Below are 17,845 nucleotides of genomic sequence, written 5' to 3'. Positions count from 1 at the left end.
AAATCATGTCCAATCAATGAAATGGTGGACTCCAATCAAGTTGTAGAAACATCTCAAGGTTGATCAATGGAAACAGGATGCACCTGAACTCCATTTTCGAGTCTCATAGATTAGGTTATGAATACTTTATTTATGTTTCTAATTTTTATTTTTAATACATTTTCAAACATTTAAAATATATGTTTTCACTGTTTCATTATGGGCTATTGTGTGTTGATTGATGTAACAAAATGTGGAAAAATTCAAGGGGTCTGAAAACTTTCCAAATGCACTGTATACACCATCTTTACACACAAGTAAGCTCAGACAGATCCTGCTCAGAGAGGCCCAGATCATGAGCTCCATCAGCAGAAGATTTTAATTTAGAAAACAGAAAATTAATGTGTCAATGAATGTGTCAATGCAACAAGTGTTCGTGCATTGAATCATATAGCATCGAACTGAATCGCATTGATTCGTTCATCTAATCAAAAGGAATCGCATCGAATCGCTTCAAACTGAAAGGTACCATTCGTGCATCGTATTGGAGCCCATGTATCTAGATAAGTTTCTAATTGTCTTACAGTGCCTTGTAAAAGTACTCATCCCCCTTGTTGTTTTTAAAACCTGTAATTTAAATAGATTTTTTATTTGGATTTAATGTAATGGACATACACAAAATAGTCCAAATTGGTGAAGTGAAATGAAAACAATAACATGTTTAAAAACAATGCAACAACAAAAAAAATATGGAAAAGTGGTGCAACACCACTAAGCAAGGGGCACCAGCAAGCAAGCGGCACCATGAAGACCAAGGAGCTCTCCAAACAGGTCATGGACAATGCTGTGGAGAATTACAGATCAGGGTTGGGATATAAAAAAATATCTGAAATTTTGAACATCCCACAGAGCACCATTAAATCCATTTTTAAAAATGGAAAGAATATGGCATCACAACAAACCTGCCAAGAGAGGGTTTGTTGACCAAGCAGGGACCATGGAAGGAGGGCATTAAATTAGAGAGGCAACAAAGAGACCAAAGATAACCCTGAAGGAGCTGCAAAGCTCCACAGCGGAAATTGGAGTATCTGTCCATAGGACCATTTTAAGCCATACACTCCACAGAGCTGGGATTTATGGAAGAGTGGCCAGAAAAAAGCCATTGCTTAAAGAAAAAAAAGCAATACAGATACTCCAAGGACCACCATAGCACTCACAGTGCTGGGCTTTACATAAGAGTGGCCAGAAGAAAATAAGCAAAGATGTTTGGTGTTTGCCAAAAGACATGTGGGAGACTCCCCAAACAAATGGAAGAAGGTACTCTGGTCAGATGAGACGAAAATGTTTTTTGGCCATCAAGGAAAACGCTATGTCTGGCGAAAACCCAACACCTCTCATCACCCCTAGACACCAGCCCCACAGTGAAGCATGGTGGTGGCAGCATCATGCTGTGGGGATGTTTTTCATCAGCAGGGACTGGGGAACTGGTCAGAAGTGAAGGAATGATGGATGGCGCTAAATACAGGAAAATTCATGAGGGAAACCTGTTTGTCTTCCAGAGATTTAAGCTGGGACGGAGGTTCACCTTCCAGCAAGACAATGACCCTAAGCATACTGCTAAAGCAACACTTGAGTGGTTTAAGGGGAAACAGTTAAATATTTAGGAATGGCCTAGTCAAAGCCCAGACCTCAATTCAATTGAGAATCTGTGGTATGACTTAAAAAATTGCTGCACACCAGCAGAACCCATACATCTTGAAGGAGCTGGAGCAGTTTTGCCTTGAAGAATGGGCAAAAATCCCAGAGCCTAGATGTGCCAAGCTTATAGAGACATACCCCAAGAGACTTGCAGCTGTAATTGCTGCATACAGTGGCTCTATGAAGTATTGACTTTAGGGGGTGAACATTTTTCACGCTAAAGTTTTCTGTTTATTTTTGTCTTAATGCTTGTTTGTTTCACAATAAATAAGATTTTGCATCTTCAAAGTGGTGGTCATGTTGTGTAAATCAACTGATACAAACACTCCAAAAATCTATTTAAATTCAGGTTGAAAGGCAACAAAATAGAAAAAATGCCAAGGGGGTGAATACTTTCCCAAGCCACTATAAAGGGGAATGATGCACATCCTCAGATATTATTCAAATCAGGAGATGGAGGAGGTACAGTTGAAGTAGGACATTTACATACACCTGAGCGAAATACACTAAAACTCAGTTTTTCAAAATTCCTGACATTTAATCCTATTAAAAAATTCCCTGTCTTAGGTCAGTTAGGATCACCACTTTATTTTGAGAATGTGAAATGTATTAGAGAGAATGATTATATTTCATATTTTATTTCTATCATCACATTCCTAGTGGGTCAGAAGTTGACATACACTCAATTAGTAGCATTGCCTTTAATTGTTTAACTTGGGTCAAATGTTTCGGTTAACCTTCCACAAGCTTCCCACAATAAGTTGGGTGAATTTTGGCCCATTCCTCCTGACAGAGCTGGTGTAACTGAGTCAGGTTTGTAGGCCTCTCCTTGCTCGCACACGCTTTTTCGGTTCTAGGATTGAGGTCAGGGCTTTGTGATGGCCACTCCAATACCTTGACTTTGTCATCCTTAAGCCATTTTGCCACAAATTTGGAATTTATGCTTGGGGTCATTGTCCATTTGGAAGAACCATTTGCGACCAAGCTTTAACTTCCTAACTGATGTCTTGAGATGTTGCTTCGATGTCTTGAGATGTTGCTTCAATATCTCTACATAATTTTCCTACCTCATGATGCTATCTATTTTGTGAAGTGTACCAGTCTCTCCTGCAGCAAAGCACCCCCACAACATGATGTTGCCACCTCCGTGCTTCATGGTTGAGATGGTGTTCTTCGGCTTGCAAGCATCCCCTTTTCCCTCCAAACATAATGATGACCATTATGGCCAAACAGTTCAATTTTTGTTTCATCAGACCAGAGGACATTTCTCCAAAAAGTTCATCTTTGTCCCCATGTGCAGTTGCAAACCATAGTCTGGCATTTTTATGGCGGTTTTGGAGCAGTTGCTTCTTTCTTGCTGAGCGGCCTTTGAGGTTATGTCGATATAGGACTCGTTTTACTGTGAAAATATATATTTTTGTACCTGTTTCCTCCAGCATCTCCTAAGGTCCATTGCTGTTGTTCTGGGATTGATTTGCACTTTTCGCACCAAAGTACGTTCATCTCTAGGAGACAGAACGCGCCTCCTTCCTGAGCGGATATGACGGCTGCGTGGTCCAATGGTGTTCATACTTGCATACTATTGTTTTTACAGATAGATTTGGAAATTGATCCCAAGGATGAACCAGACTTGTGGAGGTGGACAATTGTGTATTCTGAGGTCTTGGCTGATTTCTTTTGATTTTCCCATGATGTCAAGCAAAGAGGCACTGAGTTTGAAGGTAGGCCTTGAAATACATTCACTGGTACACCCCTAATTGACTCAAATGATGTCAATTATCCTATCAGAAGCTACTAAAGCCATGACATAATTGTATGGAATTTTCCAAGCTGTTTAAAGGCATAGTCAACTTAGTGTATGTAAACTTCTGACCCACAGGAATTGTGATACAGTGAATTATAAGTGAAATAATCTGTCTATAAACAATTGTTGGAAAAATTACATGTGTCATGCACAAAATAGTTGTCCTAACCGACTTCCCAAAACTATAGTTCATTAACAAGGAAATTGTGGAGTGGGTGAAAAATGAGTTTTAATGACTTCAACCGAAGTATATGTAAAACTCTGACTTAAACTGTGTATTACATTTTGTTTTCTTGGTTTTAGAACTTTATTTTTGTGTCGCATTAGTGTACAGTTGTGGCAAAAAGTTTTGAGAATGACACAAATATTAATTTCCACAAAGTTTGCTGCTTCAGTGTCTTTAGATATTTTTGTCAGATTGTACTATGGAATACTGAAGTATAATTACAAGCATTTCATAAGTGTCAAAGGCTGTTATTGACAATAACTCTCTGATGCAAAGAGTCAATATTTGCAGTGTTGACCCTTCTTTTTCAAGACCTCTGCAATCCGCCCTAGCATGCTTGCATAATCAATGCTTGGAGTTTGTCAGAATTTGTTTTTTTTGTTTGTCCACTCGCCTCTTGAGGATTGACCACAAGTTCTCAATGGGATTAAGATCTGGGGAGTTTCCTGGCCATGAACCCAAAATATCGATGTTTTCTTCCCCAAGCCACTTAGTTATCACTTTTGACTTTTGCAAGGTTCTCCATCATGCTGGAAAAGGCATTGTTCGTCACCAAATTGTTCCTGGATGATTGGGAGAAGTTGCTCTTGGAGGATGTGTTGGTACCATTCTTTATTCATGGCTGTGTTCTTAGGCACAATTGTGAGTCAGCCCACTCCCTTGTCTGAGAAGCAAACCCCACACATGAATGGTCTCAGGATGCTTTACTGTTGGCATGACACAGGACTGATGGTAGCGCTCACCTTGTCTCACCTCACCGGATGCCCCAAACGATCGGAAAGGGGTTTCATCAAAGAAAATGACTTTACCCCAGTCCTCAGCAGTCCAATTCCTGTACCTTTTGCAGAATATTAGTTTGTCCCTGATGTTTTTCCTGGAGAGAAGTGGCTTCTTTGCTGCCCTTCTTGACACCAGGCCATCCTCCAAAAGTCTTCACCTCACTGTGCGTGCAAATGCACTCACACCTGCCTGCTGCCATTCCTGATAAAGCTCTGTACTGGTGGTGCCCCGATCCCGCAGCTGAATCAACTTTAGGAGACGGTCCTGGCGCTTGCTGGACTTTCTTGGGCGCCCTGAAGCCTTCTTCACAACAATTGATCCGCTCTCCTTGAAGTTCTTGATGATCCGATAAATGTTTGATTTAGGTGCAATCTTACTGGCAGCAATATCCTTGCCTGTGAAGCCCTTTTTGTGCAAAGCAATGATGACAACACGTGTTTCCTGGCAGGTAACCATGGTTGACAGAGGAAGAACAATGATTCCAAGCACCACCCTCCTTTTGAAGCTTCCAGTCTGGTATTCGAACTCAATCAGCATGACAGAGTGACCTCCAGCCTTGTCCTAGTCAACACTCACACCTGTGTTAATGAGAGAATCACTGACATGTTGTCAGCTGGTCCTTTTGTGGCGGGGCTGAAATGCAGTGGAAATGTTTTTGGGGGATTCAGTTCATTTGCATGGCAAATAGGAAATTTGAAATTAATTGCAATTCATCTGATAACTCTTCAAAACATTCTGGAGTATATGCAAATTGCCATCATACAAACTGAGGCAGCAAATATTAATATTTGTGTCATTCTCAAAACTTATGGCCACGACTGTAATGTATTTACATTTGCATTGCTAATTTCAATAGCAAATAGTTAGCTACCAGAGTGCAGTTTTCTCCACCAGAATGACTAACGCTAACAAAAATATAGTGGATTTCCACTAAAGTTCCACTAAAAAGGACAACTACAAGGAGCTTGCAGAGAAAATTGCATGTTACATTGCTTTATTTGCTGAGCATATAGGAATTTCTTCTGTCTGAATAAACTTCCATCGCATCATCCTCCGGTATTTAATTAGCAAACGTGATAACACATTACTCCCGACAGACACAAGCAAAAACTCTTTATATAAATGTTGCAGCAGCCTATAGGAAAAACAAGATGATTTTTCAGTAGGCTAATTTTTAAAAAGCAAGACAGCCTGTGAACCTTATCTATCTGTTCACGGCAAACAAATTGGTAACGTTATGTATACTATGTTATAGTCAATGTTTTGGTGTCAAGAGAAAATCTGAATGTGATCAATTTTGGTTTATATTCCAAGTTGGGCTGGCTAGGTTTCCTAGACCTTTTCAATACAACAGTATTAACTGGAATTAATCCATTAACACAATAGTGATGACACAGGCTGAGTACATTTTTAATTAGGCTTACAGTCGCATAGGCCTACATGATGCAAACAAGCATAAAGCAAACTCAGCCCTGTGAGTTCTACTGTCCATCAGTTGTTGTCTCTGTGTGGCCCTGTTAGTTTAGTCTAAATATAAGGACAAGGTTCCTGCTGTTTGGCAGGGTTTTAATCCTCCCCAGGGCCAGGAGTTTTTTTTAAACCATGTGACCTGATTAGAAAAACTATACCCATCATAGCCCATATATAGGGTCAGGCGTTTTACCTGGTTAAGTTACCAGATAAGTAAAAACTCTGTGCACCAGGGATTGTTTTGCCCTCATATCCTCATTTTATAACTGCTGTGATCCCTTCCCAACACTGTGTAAGTAGCCCTCATGTTTGGATAAATACCATTGTAGAATGATTTTACTCTCTGCTTGGACTAACTCATTCTTAGCTCTTTTGTCTAAATGTGTTATGCTATTGTTTTTTTGTCTTCCCAGTCAAATCCTGTCCTGCCCTCAGTGGATGAGTTGAGCTCATCTCCAACATGCATCCATGATGAGCCTGTCCTGCACTGAAGCCTCTGAACACCTCAACTCATGCCTCATACCCTGATTCAATCACTGCTGTGATCCCTTCCAAACACTGTTCAAGTAGCCCTCTCATTCCCATTCCCCATAATATTTTACTACAAATGTCTTTATTAAACGTTTTAGGTTAAAATAATTTGTCTTTGACGATTTTTGAAACACGCTTTGTCGTCTCTGTGAAGTACGTGCCTACACCATGGGTCTCCCAACCTCCTCAAAAGTCACCAACCTTCACTACATCTGTTTTGTCACAGTTATGACAACATTATGTAGGCTATAGGAGTGGAGCATTTCGAATAGCACAAACAACCTTTGTTAAAATGGTGAAAAGTGAGGAAAACAATTTCCGTTTCAGTTGGGGAAAACTATTTTCGCTTTGTTCCCTTTCTTGGAAAACACTCGCTTCTGTAAATTGATGTTGGCCCCTAAATTTGAAAAGGCTGCAGTGAAAAGGGAAACACTTTAGTGTGTGTGTATGCGTGTGTGTATGCACACATCTGTGTGTCTGTACCTGTGAGTGAGTGAGTGAGTGAGTGAGTGAGTGAGTGAGTGAGTGAGTGAGTGAGTGAGTGGTGAGTGAGTGAGTGAGTGAGTGAGTGACTGAGTGACTGAGTGACTGAGTGACTGAGTGACTGAGTGAGAGAGCGTGCTAGTGCGCCTGTGAATATCTAAACCCTATTCCGTATAGATCGGACACAAACACATACAGTCAGAATGGTTGGAGTCACAAAGGCCCAGCAGATTCTCCAGAAGCGGTTTGGTTGGAAGCCAATCATCATTTCAATGTCCTCGCAGAACCTCTGCAGGCCTAGGAAAGGGGGAATAGAGGGAAAAGAGGGAGAGTCAGTTAAATCGAATGCTCGATTGAGGGGTTGAGGGGAGTAGAGTCAATCTGACACACAGAACCTCCATCCAAAATGGCACCCTATTCCCTATCTGTATAAGTATCTGGTCAAAAGTAGTGCACTATATAGGGAATAGGGTGCCATTTGGGACGTGCCCAGAGAGTGAACCAGTTTCACCCAGAGCTCCAGACAAGAGAGCCCCACACAGGCCCCCGACAAGGCACATCCCTTCCCAGGGAGAACCTGGGACATTTATTATCCTCCAAAACAATGTGGCTCGACAATTGTTGTCAGTGTATTGACCGACAAACTTGGCAAGCCACACAATAATTTCACTGGAACCACCTCTGCTGATGCTGTGACTAATTGGAGAACAGTATGTACAGGTCTGCTTCAGACCTGACCATTGGTCCATTAGAATGGTAACATAGACATCTAGTGGTCAGAATGAGAAGTGCTCGAGCCCCCTGTCAGAGAGGGATAAAGTTGGCCGTAGACACTGATCTAAGGTCTGTAGGGTGTTTTTACTCATAGCAGATAGGACAAGGATTTAAGGCTTAAGCTGAACCTAGATCTGTGCTTAAGGGCAACCTAGGCACCGGGTCTGGAGCCTCTTATTGCTCATTTACACTGAGACAGAACACTGAGACATTTAGGGAGGGTAAGCTGATCGTAGATCTGCACTGAAGAGCAACTTCAACCGGAGCTACCAGAGAGCAAGTTTATTATGGTCAGGTAAACAAAAGTTCAAAAGTAATGTATTTATAATTATTCCACTACTCACCATAGAAGTAGGAGATTCCGATTAGCTCACAGATGGCAATGATGACCAGAGAGTAAGAGGCAGCATACGTGTCCACCAACTGGAGCATGTACATCCCATTCTGTTAAACACACACGCACGAATCGTACACACACACAACGTAAGCCAGTGATGCAGATCCAGTGATGGGGAGGGGGGGTCTCTCAGGTGCATCCGAAATAGCACCCTATCCGTTAAATAGTGCAATACTGCATTATATAAGAAATCAGGTGATATTTGGAACGCATCATCAGTAATGGGGCGGCAGGTAGCCTAGAGGTTAGAGCATTGGACTTGTAACCAAAAGGTTGCAAGATCGAGTCCCCAAGCTGACAAGGTAAAAATCTGTCGTCCTGCCCCTGAACAAGGCAGTTAACCCACTGCTTGTAGGCCGTCATTGAAAATAAGAATTTGTTCTAAACTGACTTGCCTAGTTTAAAATACAATGTGTGTGTGTGACCAAACATACAGTGCCTCGTCAAAGTTTACACACCCCTTGCAGTTTTCACCTTCTGCTGCCCTAAAATTAAATTATAATTTTTATCCAACTTACCTAGCTACGCAACCTACTCCATATTTTCTAGCATTCTCCAAATGATAAAACATCTTCTCAGTTAATAATACATTTTTTTTTTTTTTTCTTGATTGCGTATGTCTTCACACCCCCTTGGTGGATGCGGCTTTGGCAGCAATAACACCAGTGAATCATTTTGAATAAGATTGAACCAACTCTTAGGGCAACATACAGTGCATTCGGAGAGTATTCAGACCCCTTGACTTTTTCCATATTTTGTTACGTTACCAGCCTTATTCTAAAATGGATTAAAAAATTGTTTTATCAACAATCTACACACAATATCACACAATGAAAAAGCAAAAACACATTGAGCTCAGGTGCATCCTGTTTCCATTGATCATCATGGAGATGCTTCTACAACTTGATTGGAGTCCTGTGGTACCTGTGGTAAATGCAATTGATTGGACATGATTTGGAATGGCACACACCTGTCTATATAAGGTACCACAGTTGACAGTGCATGTCAGAGCAAAAACCAAGCATGAGGTCGAAGTAATTGTCTGTAGAGCTCAGAGACAGGATTGTGTCGAGGCACAGATCTGGGGAAGGGTAGCAAAGAATTTTGCAGCATTGAAGGTCCCCAAGAACACAGTGGCCCCATCATTCTTAAATGGAAGAGGTTTGGAACTACCAAGACTGGCCACCAGGCCAAACTGAGCAATCGGGGAAGAAAGGCCTTCGTCAAGGAGGTGACCAAGAACCCGATGGTCACTCTGACAGAGATAGAGTTCCTCTGTGGAGATGGGAGAACCTTCCAGAAAGACAACCATCGCTGTAGCACTCCACCAATTAAGCCTTTATGGTAGAGTTGCCAGACGGAAGCCACTCCTCAGTAAAATGCACATGACAGCCAGTGAAGGCTCCTCAGAGGAGGAAGGGGAGGACCATCCTCCTCAGTGATGTCTTCACACCCCCTTGGTGGATGCGGCTTTGGCCGCAATAACACCAGTGAATCATTTTGAATAAGATTGAACCAACTCTTAGGGCAACATACAGTGCATTCGGAGAGTATTTAGACCCCTTGACTTTTTCCATATTTTGTTACGTTACCAGCCTTATTCTAAAATGGATTAAAAAATTGTTTTATCAACAATCTACACACAATATCACACAATGAAAAAGCAAAAACACATTGAGCTCAGGTGCATCCTGTTTCCATTGATCATCATGGAGATGCTTCTACAACTTGATTGGAGTCCTGTGGTACCTGTGGTAAATGCAATTGATTGGACATGATTTGGAATGGCACACACCTGTCTATATAAGGTACCACAGTTGACAGTGCATGTCAGAGCAAAAACCAAGCATGAGGTCAAAGTAATTGTCTGTAGAGCTCAGAGACAGGATTGTGTCGAGGCACAGATCTGGGGAAGGGTAGCAAAAAATTTTGCAGCATTGAAGGTCCCCAAGAACACAGTGGCCCCATCATTCTTAAATGGAAGAGGTTTGGAACTACCAAGACTGGCCACCAGGCCAAACTGAGCAATCGGGGAAGAAAGGCCTTCATCAAGGAGGTGACCAAGAACCCGATGGTCACTCTGACAGAGATAGAGTTCCTCTGTGGAGATGGGAGAACCTTCCAGAAAGACAACCATCGCTGTAGCACTCCACCAATTAAGCCTTTATGGTAGAGTTGCCAGACGGAAGCCACTCCTCAGTAAAATGCACATGACAGCCAGTGAAGGCTCCTCAGAGGAGGAAGGGGAGGACCATCCTCCTCAGTGAATTTCATTTAAAAAATGTAATGTTTAGATAAAACTATACTAAATATAATCACTTCACCAAATAATTGATTAAGAAACACTATTTTGCAAAGGTCTACAGTAGCCTCAACTGCACTCCGTAAGGTAGCACCATGGTGTAGCTGGAGGACAGCTAGCTTCCTAAACCTATCACTGTTACATTTAACTGGGTGAATGGAACATGAATGACAGTCATCCAACATGCTGCAATAGAAATAAGGCCATGCTCATGAAAAATAAATCACCCTCCCTCATCTTAAATGGCCCTGACTGCCACTGCTGACAGCCTGCTTGGAGTTTGCCAAAAGCCACTTAAAGGACTCTCAGACCATAAGAAACCAGATTCTCTAGTCTGATGAAACCATTTGGTCTGAATGCCAAGCATCACGTCTGGAGAAAACCTGACACCATCCCTACGGTGAAGCATGGTGGTGGCAGCATCATGCTGTGGGGATGTTTTTCAGGGGCAGAGACTGGGAGACAAGTCAGGATCGAGGGAAAAATTAACGGAGCAAAGTACAGAGAGATCATTGATAAAACCTGCTCCAGAGCGCTCAGGACCTTAGACTGGGCCAACGGTTCACCTTCTAACAGGACAACGACCCTTAGCACACAGCCAAAGTAAAGTAGGACCGGCTTCGGGACAAGTCTCTGAATGTCTTTGAGAGGCCCAGCCAGAGCCCGGACTTGAACCCGATCGAACATATCTGGAGAGACCTGAAAATAGCTGTGCAGCAACGCTCCGCATCCAACCTGACAGAGCTTGATAGGATCAGGTGTGCCAAGCTTGTAGCGTCATACCCAAGAAGACTCAAGGCTGTAATTGCTGCCAAAGGTGCTTCAACAAAATACTGAGTAAACGCTTTGAATACTTCTGAAAAAAAAGTTTGCTTTGTCATATTGTGAGTAGATTGATGAGGGAAAAAAACAATTTAATCAATATTAGAATAAGGCTGAAACGTTTTTTTAAAATACTTTCCGAATGCACTGTATATCCATTATTTTCCTAAGAATTGCTCAAAGTCAATACATTCGGTTAGGAATCATTGAAGGACAGCAATACAGCAACCTTTGTTGCCAAAGGTGCCTCCACCAAGTATTAACTCTGTGGTGTGAAGACATAAGCCATCAAGAAATCTTTGTTAAAATAAAATAATGATTAAGAAACAAATCATACTGTATGTTTCTTTGACTTTAAACATGTCGAGCAGGTTGTGTAGTTAAGTAGGAAAAGAAATACAATATTATCCCTTTTTTAAATGCAATTTTAAGGCAGCACATGTGAAAACTGTGCAGGGGGTGTGTAGACTTTCACAGGGCACTATGGGTGCATGTATGGATGCGTGTGCCCCCCTGTGTGTGTGGTAGCATGTATGTGCGTGTGCATGTGTGTGTGTTTGTGTAGGTGTGTTTGTGTGCGTGGTGCTCTGTACCTCTGTGACCATAGGGAATCCCAGGAAGAAGAAACAGGCACAGCAGATGAGCGTGAACAGAGGCTTGTTCTTTCTCAGATACTGGGGGAACTCATCTGACACCGACGTCACTATGGTCTCAATGGTGGCAAACTGGGACATAAGAGAAAGGAGGGGAGACAGCATAGAGAGGGAGGAGAGATGGAAGAGAGGAGAGACCAGGCAAACGGGGGAGACAGTAGGGAGACAGCAGGGGAGGGAGGCAAGATGGAGGGAAGAAAAAAAGGAAGAGGGCAGAGGAGCGATAGGGGAAAGAGAAATGAAAGAGAGGGACGATAAGAGAGGAAAGTCAAGGAAGAGAGGCGAGACAACAGTAAAAGTCAATGACAGTGAGGGAGAGAGAGTCATTACAATCACACAACAGATATCTATGGACAAAGGGACCAGAGAGAGGAAAAAGATAGCAGAGATAGAGAATGAACACCTGCATAAAAGAGACACAGACGAGAGAGGAGGGGAGCAGAAGAAAATGACAAGAGCGGCCGAGGGGCCAGAGGACAAGCGCAGAGGAAAGAAGAAGGATGAATACACAGAACGAGCCAAGAAAGAGATAAAGAGTGGAGCCCAATGGAACTGAGCTTTCTGCCACTTGACTGCTTCTCTACATCCACCCGAGCTCCCCCAAAACATTCTCATCAATACAGTATCCCCAGCCTATTACCGCCAAGCGCTAACACACACACACACACACACAAACAATACAACAAAGCCTCTTCCCTGCTTCAACAGACCTACAGCTGCGACAGCAAACCAACATCATAATTTACTGTTTACTGTCGTCTTAATAAATAACTTTTAATACACCCCGCCCTGACCGAAGGTCGTTTTAGGGTGTAAACATGACAGATTGACTGAATTTGTTTGACATAGAAATGTACCTCCAGTGTTTTCCATGGTCTTAAATGGTCTTGAGAGACTTTAATGCTTTAAAGAAAAGGTCTCAGCGATCTTAAAATGTTAGCTCTGTAAAGACAGAGAGAGAGAGAGAGAGAGACAGCACAAGAGCTGATTTTTCTCTGCTGCTTTACAATAGACACTGCAGATGCTAGCGACGGTTACCACAACTCATACTAAAATACTGTGTCTAACAGACAGCAAAGAAGGCTTCCTACTGAAATAGGGCCCAATGCACATTAAGTAATTCAATAGTGTGTCATTCAAATTGTGTGGTTTCATTTGTGGTTGATTGGATGAGTGCAGTAAATACAGAGGGCTGCTCTTCTGCAGTTCCACGGAGGGCAAACAGCTAATTTCCATGAAACCCTATGAGCTGTTCAGTGGCAGTGGAGTGCTGTGTAAAAAGAAACCACCACAATAGCACACAAAGTGAAACCACATGTGCCATTGATCCCACCAATTAGAGTGTTCAACACCCCGCAGAGGCAGTTGTTGATGAGGGCAGAAGTGGATCCCCTTCTCCTTTCTCTTCTACACTCATTCTTTCTCTCTCTATTCACCTCCCTACTCCCTAGGTGGAGCAGTCCCCCACCTAGCTCTGTTGTCCCTCCACCCCAAAAAGTTTGTCTTCTATTGGTTTCAATTGACCATGTTGGTGCCAGAGTGCCTGGATGTTGCTTTGTGTACCTTTGTGGCCCACATGAAAATCAAACTTGGGAGAAGACTGACAAACACAAACTCACAAGGTGCTGTAAAATCTGCGATGCGGAGAATGAAGACGGGATCATGGAATCCAGACATCAAAACTGAATTCAACAATAATTTAAAAAATCTTCATCTTCGGAGGAACTCAACTAAATGTATTTAACTTGTTTTAAAATAATTTAATTTGCCCAAGATTATCATGAACATGAACAAAATGCATCAGTGATTCGTATTTTCCTTCAACTTTCGGAAGAGGCAACGCTGGAATGCCCATGTTTGTGTGTGCGCGTCTATCTAACACTTTGTTAAGCCGTTAGCGATGATGCTAATAATGATAATCGTCTTCTGGGTAAATGCAAAGGCTTTCCCAAAAACCCTCTCAATTAAATGTTAACTACAAAGGAGCCTATGCCTACATGGCAGAATGATATCATGATAATTTGTATCAATCCAGTGGCGATTTGTTTAGCAAACGCGTGCTACAGAAACGCTGCTAACCAAACAAGCCTCTTGCTTTGCACACTTGTATCTACACCCAAAAATTTCAATTTCTTAGATATATTCCAGACCTCAATAGTGGTCGCCTGATGTGGTTTATAAGCATTCTTTTGTCTCAAAAAATGCAAATGTTGTTGTTTTTCTATGACCATTTTTTTTGTTTAGAGTGACAACCTGGAAAAAATGCGGAAAAAACTGAAACCTTCAAAAACAACGCAGAGAAAATGAAATTTTGGGGGGGAATGAACAGAAGGCAACAAAATTAGGCAACAAAATACAACAGACTTGAAAGGGCCCACACACACAAACACACACACACAGTGAAGGTTGGTTACCATGGTATCCAAGCCGAGGGTCAGCAGCATGAGGAAGAATATGATGGCCCAGAACGGAGAGAGTGGAAGTCTGGTCAGAGCCTCCGGGTACACCACAAATGCTATGCCTGGACCTGAGAGTGTTAAATCAGATTGATAATCAGAGGCAAAAATTGAAGAGTACTATTAACTGGCCAATCCACTCTCTATCTCTGTAGATATCTGTCTATCTGTCTATGGTCATACATTATCTGATCCTACCAGACCAGGGTTTCAAATCAAATCTAATTGTATTTGTAATGTTCGCCGAATTACAACAGGTTTAGACCTTACAGGGAAATGCCTACTTACAAGCCCTTAACCAACAATGCAGTTTTAAGAAAAATAAGTGATAGATAAAAAATAATTAATGATTAATTAAAGAGCAGCAGTAAAATAACAGTAGCAAGGCTATATACAGGGAGTACTGGTTCAGAGTCAATGTGCGGGGGCACAGGTTCGTCGAGGTAATTAAGGTAATATATACATGTAGGTAAGTTAAAGTGGCTATGCATAGATAATTAACAGAGAGTTAACAGAGAGCAGCAGAATAAAAGAGGGGGCAATGCAAATAGTCTGGATAGCCATTTAATTAGCTGTTCAGGAGTCTTATGTCTTGGGGGTAGAAGCTGTTAAGAAGTATTTTGGACCTAGACTTGGCACTCCGGTATCGCTTGCCGTGCAATAGCAGAGAGAACAGTCTATGACTAGGGTGGCTGGAGTCTTTGACCATTTTTAGGGCCTTCCTCTGACTCTGCCTGGTACAGAGGTCCTGGATGGCAGGATGCTTGGCCCCTGTGATGTACTGGGCCATTTGCACTACCCTCTGTAGTGTCTTGCGGCAGGAGGCCGAGCAGTTGCAATACCAGGCAGTGATGCAACCAGTCAGGCAGGATGCTCTCGATGGTGCAGCTGTAGAACATTTGAGGGTCTGAGGACTCATGTCAAATCTTTTCTGTCTCCTGAGGTGTAATACGCGTTGTCCTGCCCTCTTCACAACTATCTTGGTGTGTTTGGACCATGTTAATTTGTTGGTGATGTGGACACCAAGGAACTTGAAGCTCTCAACCTGCTCCACTACAGCCCAGTCGATGAGAATGGGGGCGTACTCGGTCCTCCTTTTCCTGTAGTCCACAATCATCTCCTTTGTCTTGATCACATTGAAGGAGAGGTTGTTGTCCTTGCACCACACGGCCAGGTTTCTGACCTCCCTATAGGCTGCCTCGTTGTTGTCGGTCATCAGGCCTACCACTGTTGTGTCATCTGCTAATTTAATGATGGTGTTGGAGTCGTGCCTGGTCGTGCAGTCATGAGTGAACAGGGAGTACAGGAGGTGGTTGAGAACGCACCCCTGAGGGACCCCCATGTTCAGGATCAGCGTGGTGGATGTGTTGTTATCTACCCTTACCACCTGGGTGCAGCCCGTCAGGAAGTCCAGGATCCAGTTGCAGAGTGTTTAGTCCTAGGGTCCTTAGCTTAGTGATGAGCTTTGAAGGCACTATGGTGTTGAATGATGAGCTGTAGTTAATGAATAGCATTCTCACGTAGGTGTTCCTTTTGTCCAAGTGGGAAAGGGCTGTGTGGAGTGCAATAGAGATTGCATCATCTGTGGATCTGTTGAGGCGGTATGCAAATTGGAGTGGGTCTAGGGTTTCTGAGATAATGGTGTTGATGTGAGCTAAGACCAGCCTTTCAAAGCACTTCATGGCTACAGATGTGAGTGCTATGGGTCAGTAGTCATTTAGGCAGGTTACCTTAGTGTTCTTGGGCACAGGGACTATAGTGGCCTACCAACATGTTGGTATTACAGACTCAGTTAGGGACAGGTTGAAAATGTCAGTGAAGACATTTACCAGTTGGTCAGCACATGCTCAGAGTACACGTCCTGGTAATCCGTCTGGCCCTGCGGCCTTGTGAATGTTGACCTTTTTAAAGGTCTTACTCACATCGGCTACGTAGAGCGTGATCACACAGTCGTCCGGAACAGCTGATGCGCTCATGCATGCTTCAGCGTTGATTGCCTCAAAGCAAGCATAGAAGTAATTTAGCTTGTCTGGCTCGTGTCACCGGGCACCTCACAACTGTTCTTCCCTTTGTAGTCTGTAATAGTTTGCAAGCCCCGCCGGTCTAGTACGATTCAATCCTAATGCTGTATTGACGCTTTGCATGTTTGATGGTTTGTCGGAGAGCATAGTGGGTTTTCTTATAAGCGTCCAGGTTAGAGTCCCACTCTTTGAAAGTGGCAGCTCTACCATTTAGTTGAGTGCAGATGTTGCCTGTAATACATGGCTTCTGGTTGGGATATGTACGTACGGGCACTGTGGGAAAGATGTCATCGATTCACTTATTGACAAAGCCAGTGACTGATGTGGTGTACTCCTCAAAGCCATCGGAAGAATCCTGGAACATATTCCAGTCTGTGCTAGCAAAACAGTCCTGTAGCTTAGCATCTGTGTCATCTGGGGGTGGAGCTAGGAGAGAGTGGTGGATGTGGCAGCTCATTGAGTACGGTCTTAGTGCCAGCATCGGTTTGTGGTGGTAAATAGACAGCTACGATAAATATAGATGAAAACTATCTTGGTAAATAGTGTGGTCTACATCTTATCATGAGATACTCTACCTCAGGTGAGAAAAACCTTGAAACTTCCTTAATATTAGATTTTGTGCCATCAGCTGTTGTTTACAAACATACACAGTCAACCACCCCTTGTCTTAGCAGAGGCGGCTGTTCTATCTTGCCGATGCAGCGTTAACTCCGACCAGCTGTATGTTGTCTATGTCGTCGTTCAGCCACGACTTGGTGAAACATAAGATATTACAGTTTTTAATGTCCCATTGGTATGATATTCGTGATCATAGCTCGTATATTTTTCTTATCCAATAATTGTATGTTGGCTAATAGGACTGATGGTAGGAGGCAGATAACCCACTCGCTGTCGGATCCTTACAAGGCACCCCGACATGTGTCCCTGACATCTCTGTCTCTTTCTCATGCGAATCACGTGATTTGGACCTTGTCAGGTATCTGAAGTAAATCCTTTGCATCCAACCCGTTAAAGAAAAAATCTTCATCCAGTACAAGGTGAGTAATCGCTGTCCTGATATCTAGAAGCTCTTTTTGGTCATAAGAGAAGGTTGCAGAAATATTATGTACAACATCAGTTACAAATAACGCGAAAAAAAACACACAATAACACAATCGGTTATGAGACGCTAAAACGGCAGCCATCTCCTCCGGCGCCAAATGATTTCAAATACTTTATCTGTATTTGGATTTTTCAAGGATTTAACCTATGTAAATGTTTAATTTACCTTCATCTGCCACCTTCTCAATGGGCACCTTCAGTTCATGGGCCATGAATCCAATGACGGAGAAGATGACGAACCCAGCGAATATACTGGTGGCACTGTTAACTATGCACACGATGATGGTGTCCCTAAACAAGAGGAGAGGGACAAGAAAGGGATGTAAATGTTACAGGGCTGTGACACAT

The 17,845-nt window shown here is 42.7% G+C and overlaps 1 protein-coding gene across 1 annotated transcript in view; it reads right to left on the bottom strand.

The window, feature by feature from the left end:
• LOC135554230 (sodium- and chloride-dependent glycine transporter 2-like) overlaps positions 1-17,845 on the bottom strand; it is a 48,432-nt gene that overhangs the window by 7,300 nt on the left and 23,287 nt on the right. Inside the window, exons 9-13 of the mRNA XM_064986395.1 lie at positions 17,664-17,788; positions 14,334-14,446; positions 11,860-11,991; positions 8,090-8,189; positions 7,168-7,268 (exon numbers count right to left, since the gene is read on the bottom strand). Of these exons, the coding sequence (XP_064842467.1) occupies positions 7,168-7,268; positions 8,090-8,189; positions 11,860-11,991; positions 14,334-14,446; positions 17,664-17,788 (571 nt within the window). The remainder of the gene's footprint in view (positions 1-7,167; positions 7,269-8,089; positions 8,190-11,859; positions 11,992-14,333; positions 14,447-17,663; positions 17,789-17,845) is intronic.

The sequence above is a fragment of the Oncorhynchus masou genome, chromosome 2, assembly GCF_036934945.1.
Source record: "Oncorhynchus masou masou isolate Uvic2021 chromosome 2, UVic_Omas_1.1, whole genome shotgun sequence".
Classification (NCBI taxonomy): Eukaryota; Metazoa; Chordata; class Actinopteri; order Salmoniformes; family Salmonidae; genus Oncorhynchus; species Oncorhynchus masou.
Note: the sequence above shows the minus strand (reverse complement) of the source record. Positions and strands in the feature narration are given on the sequence as shown.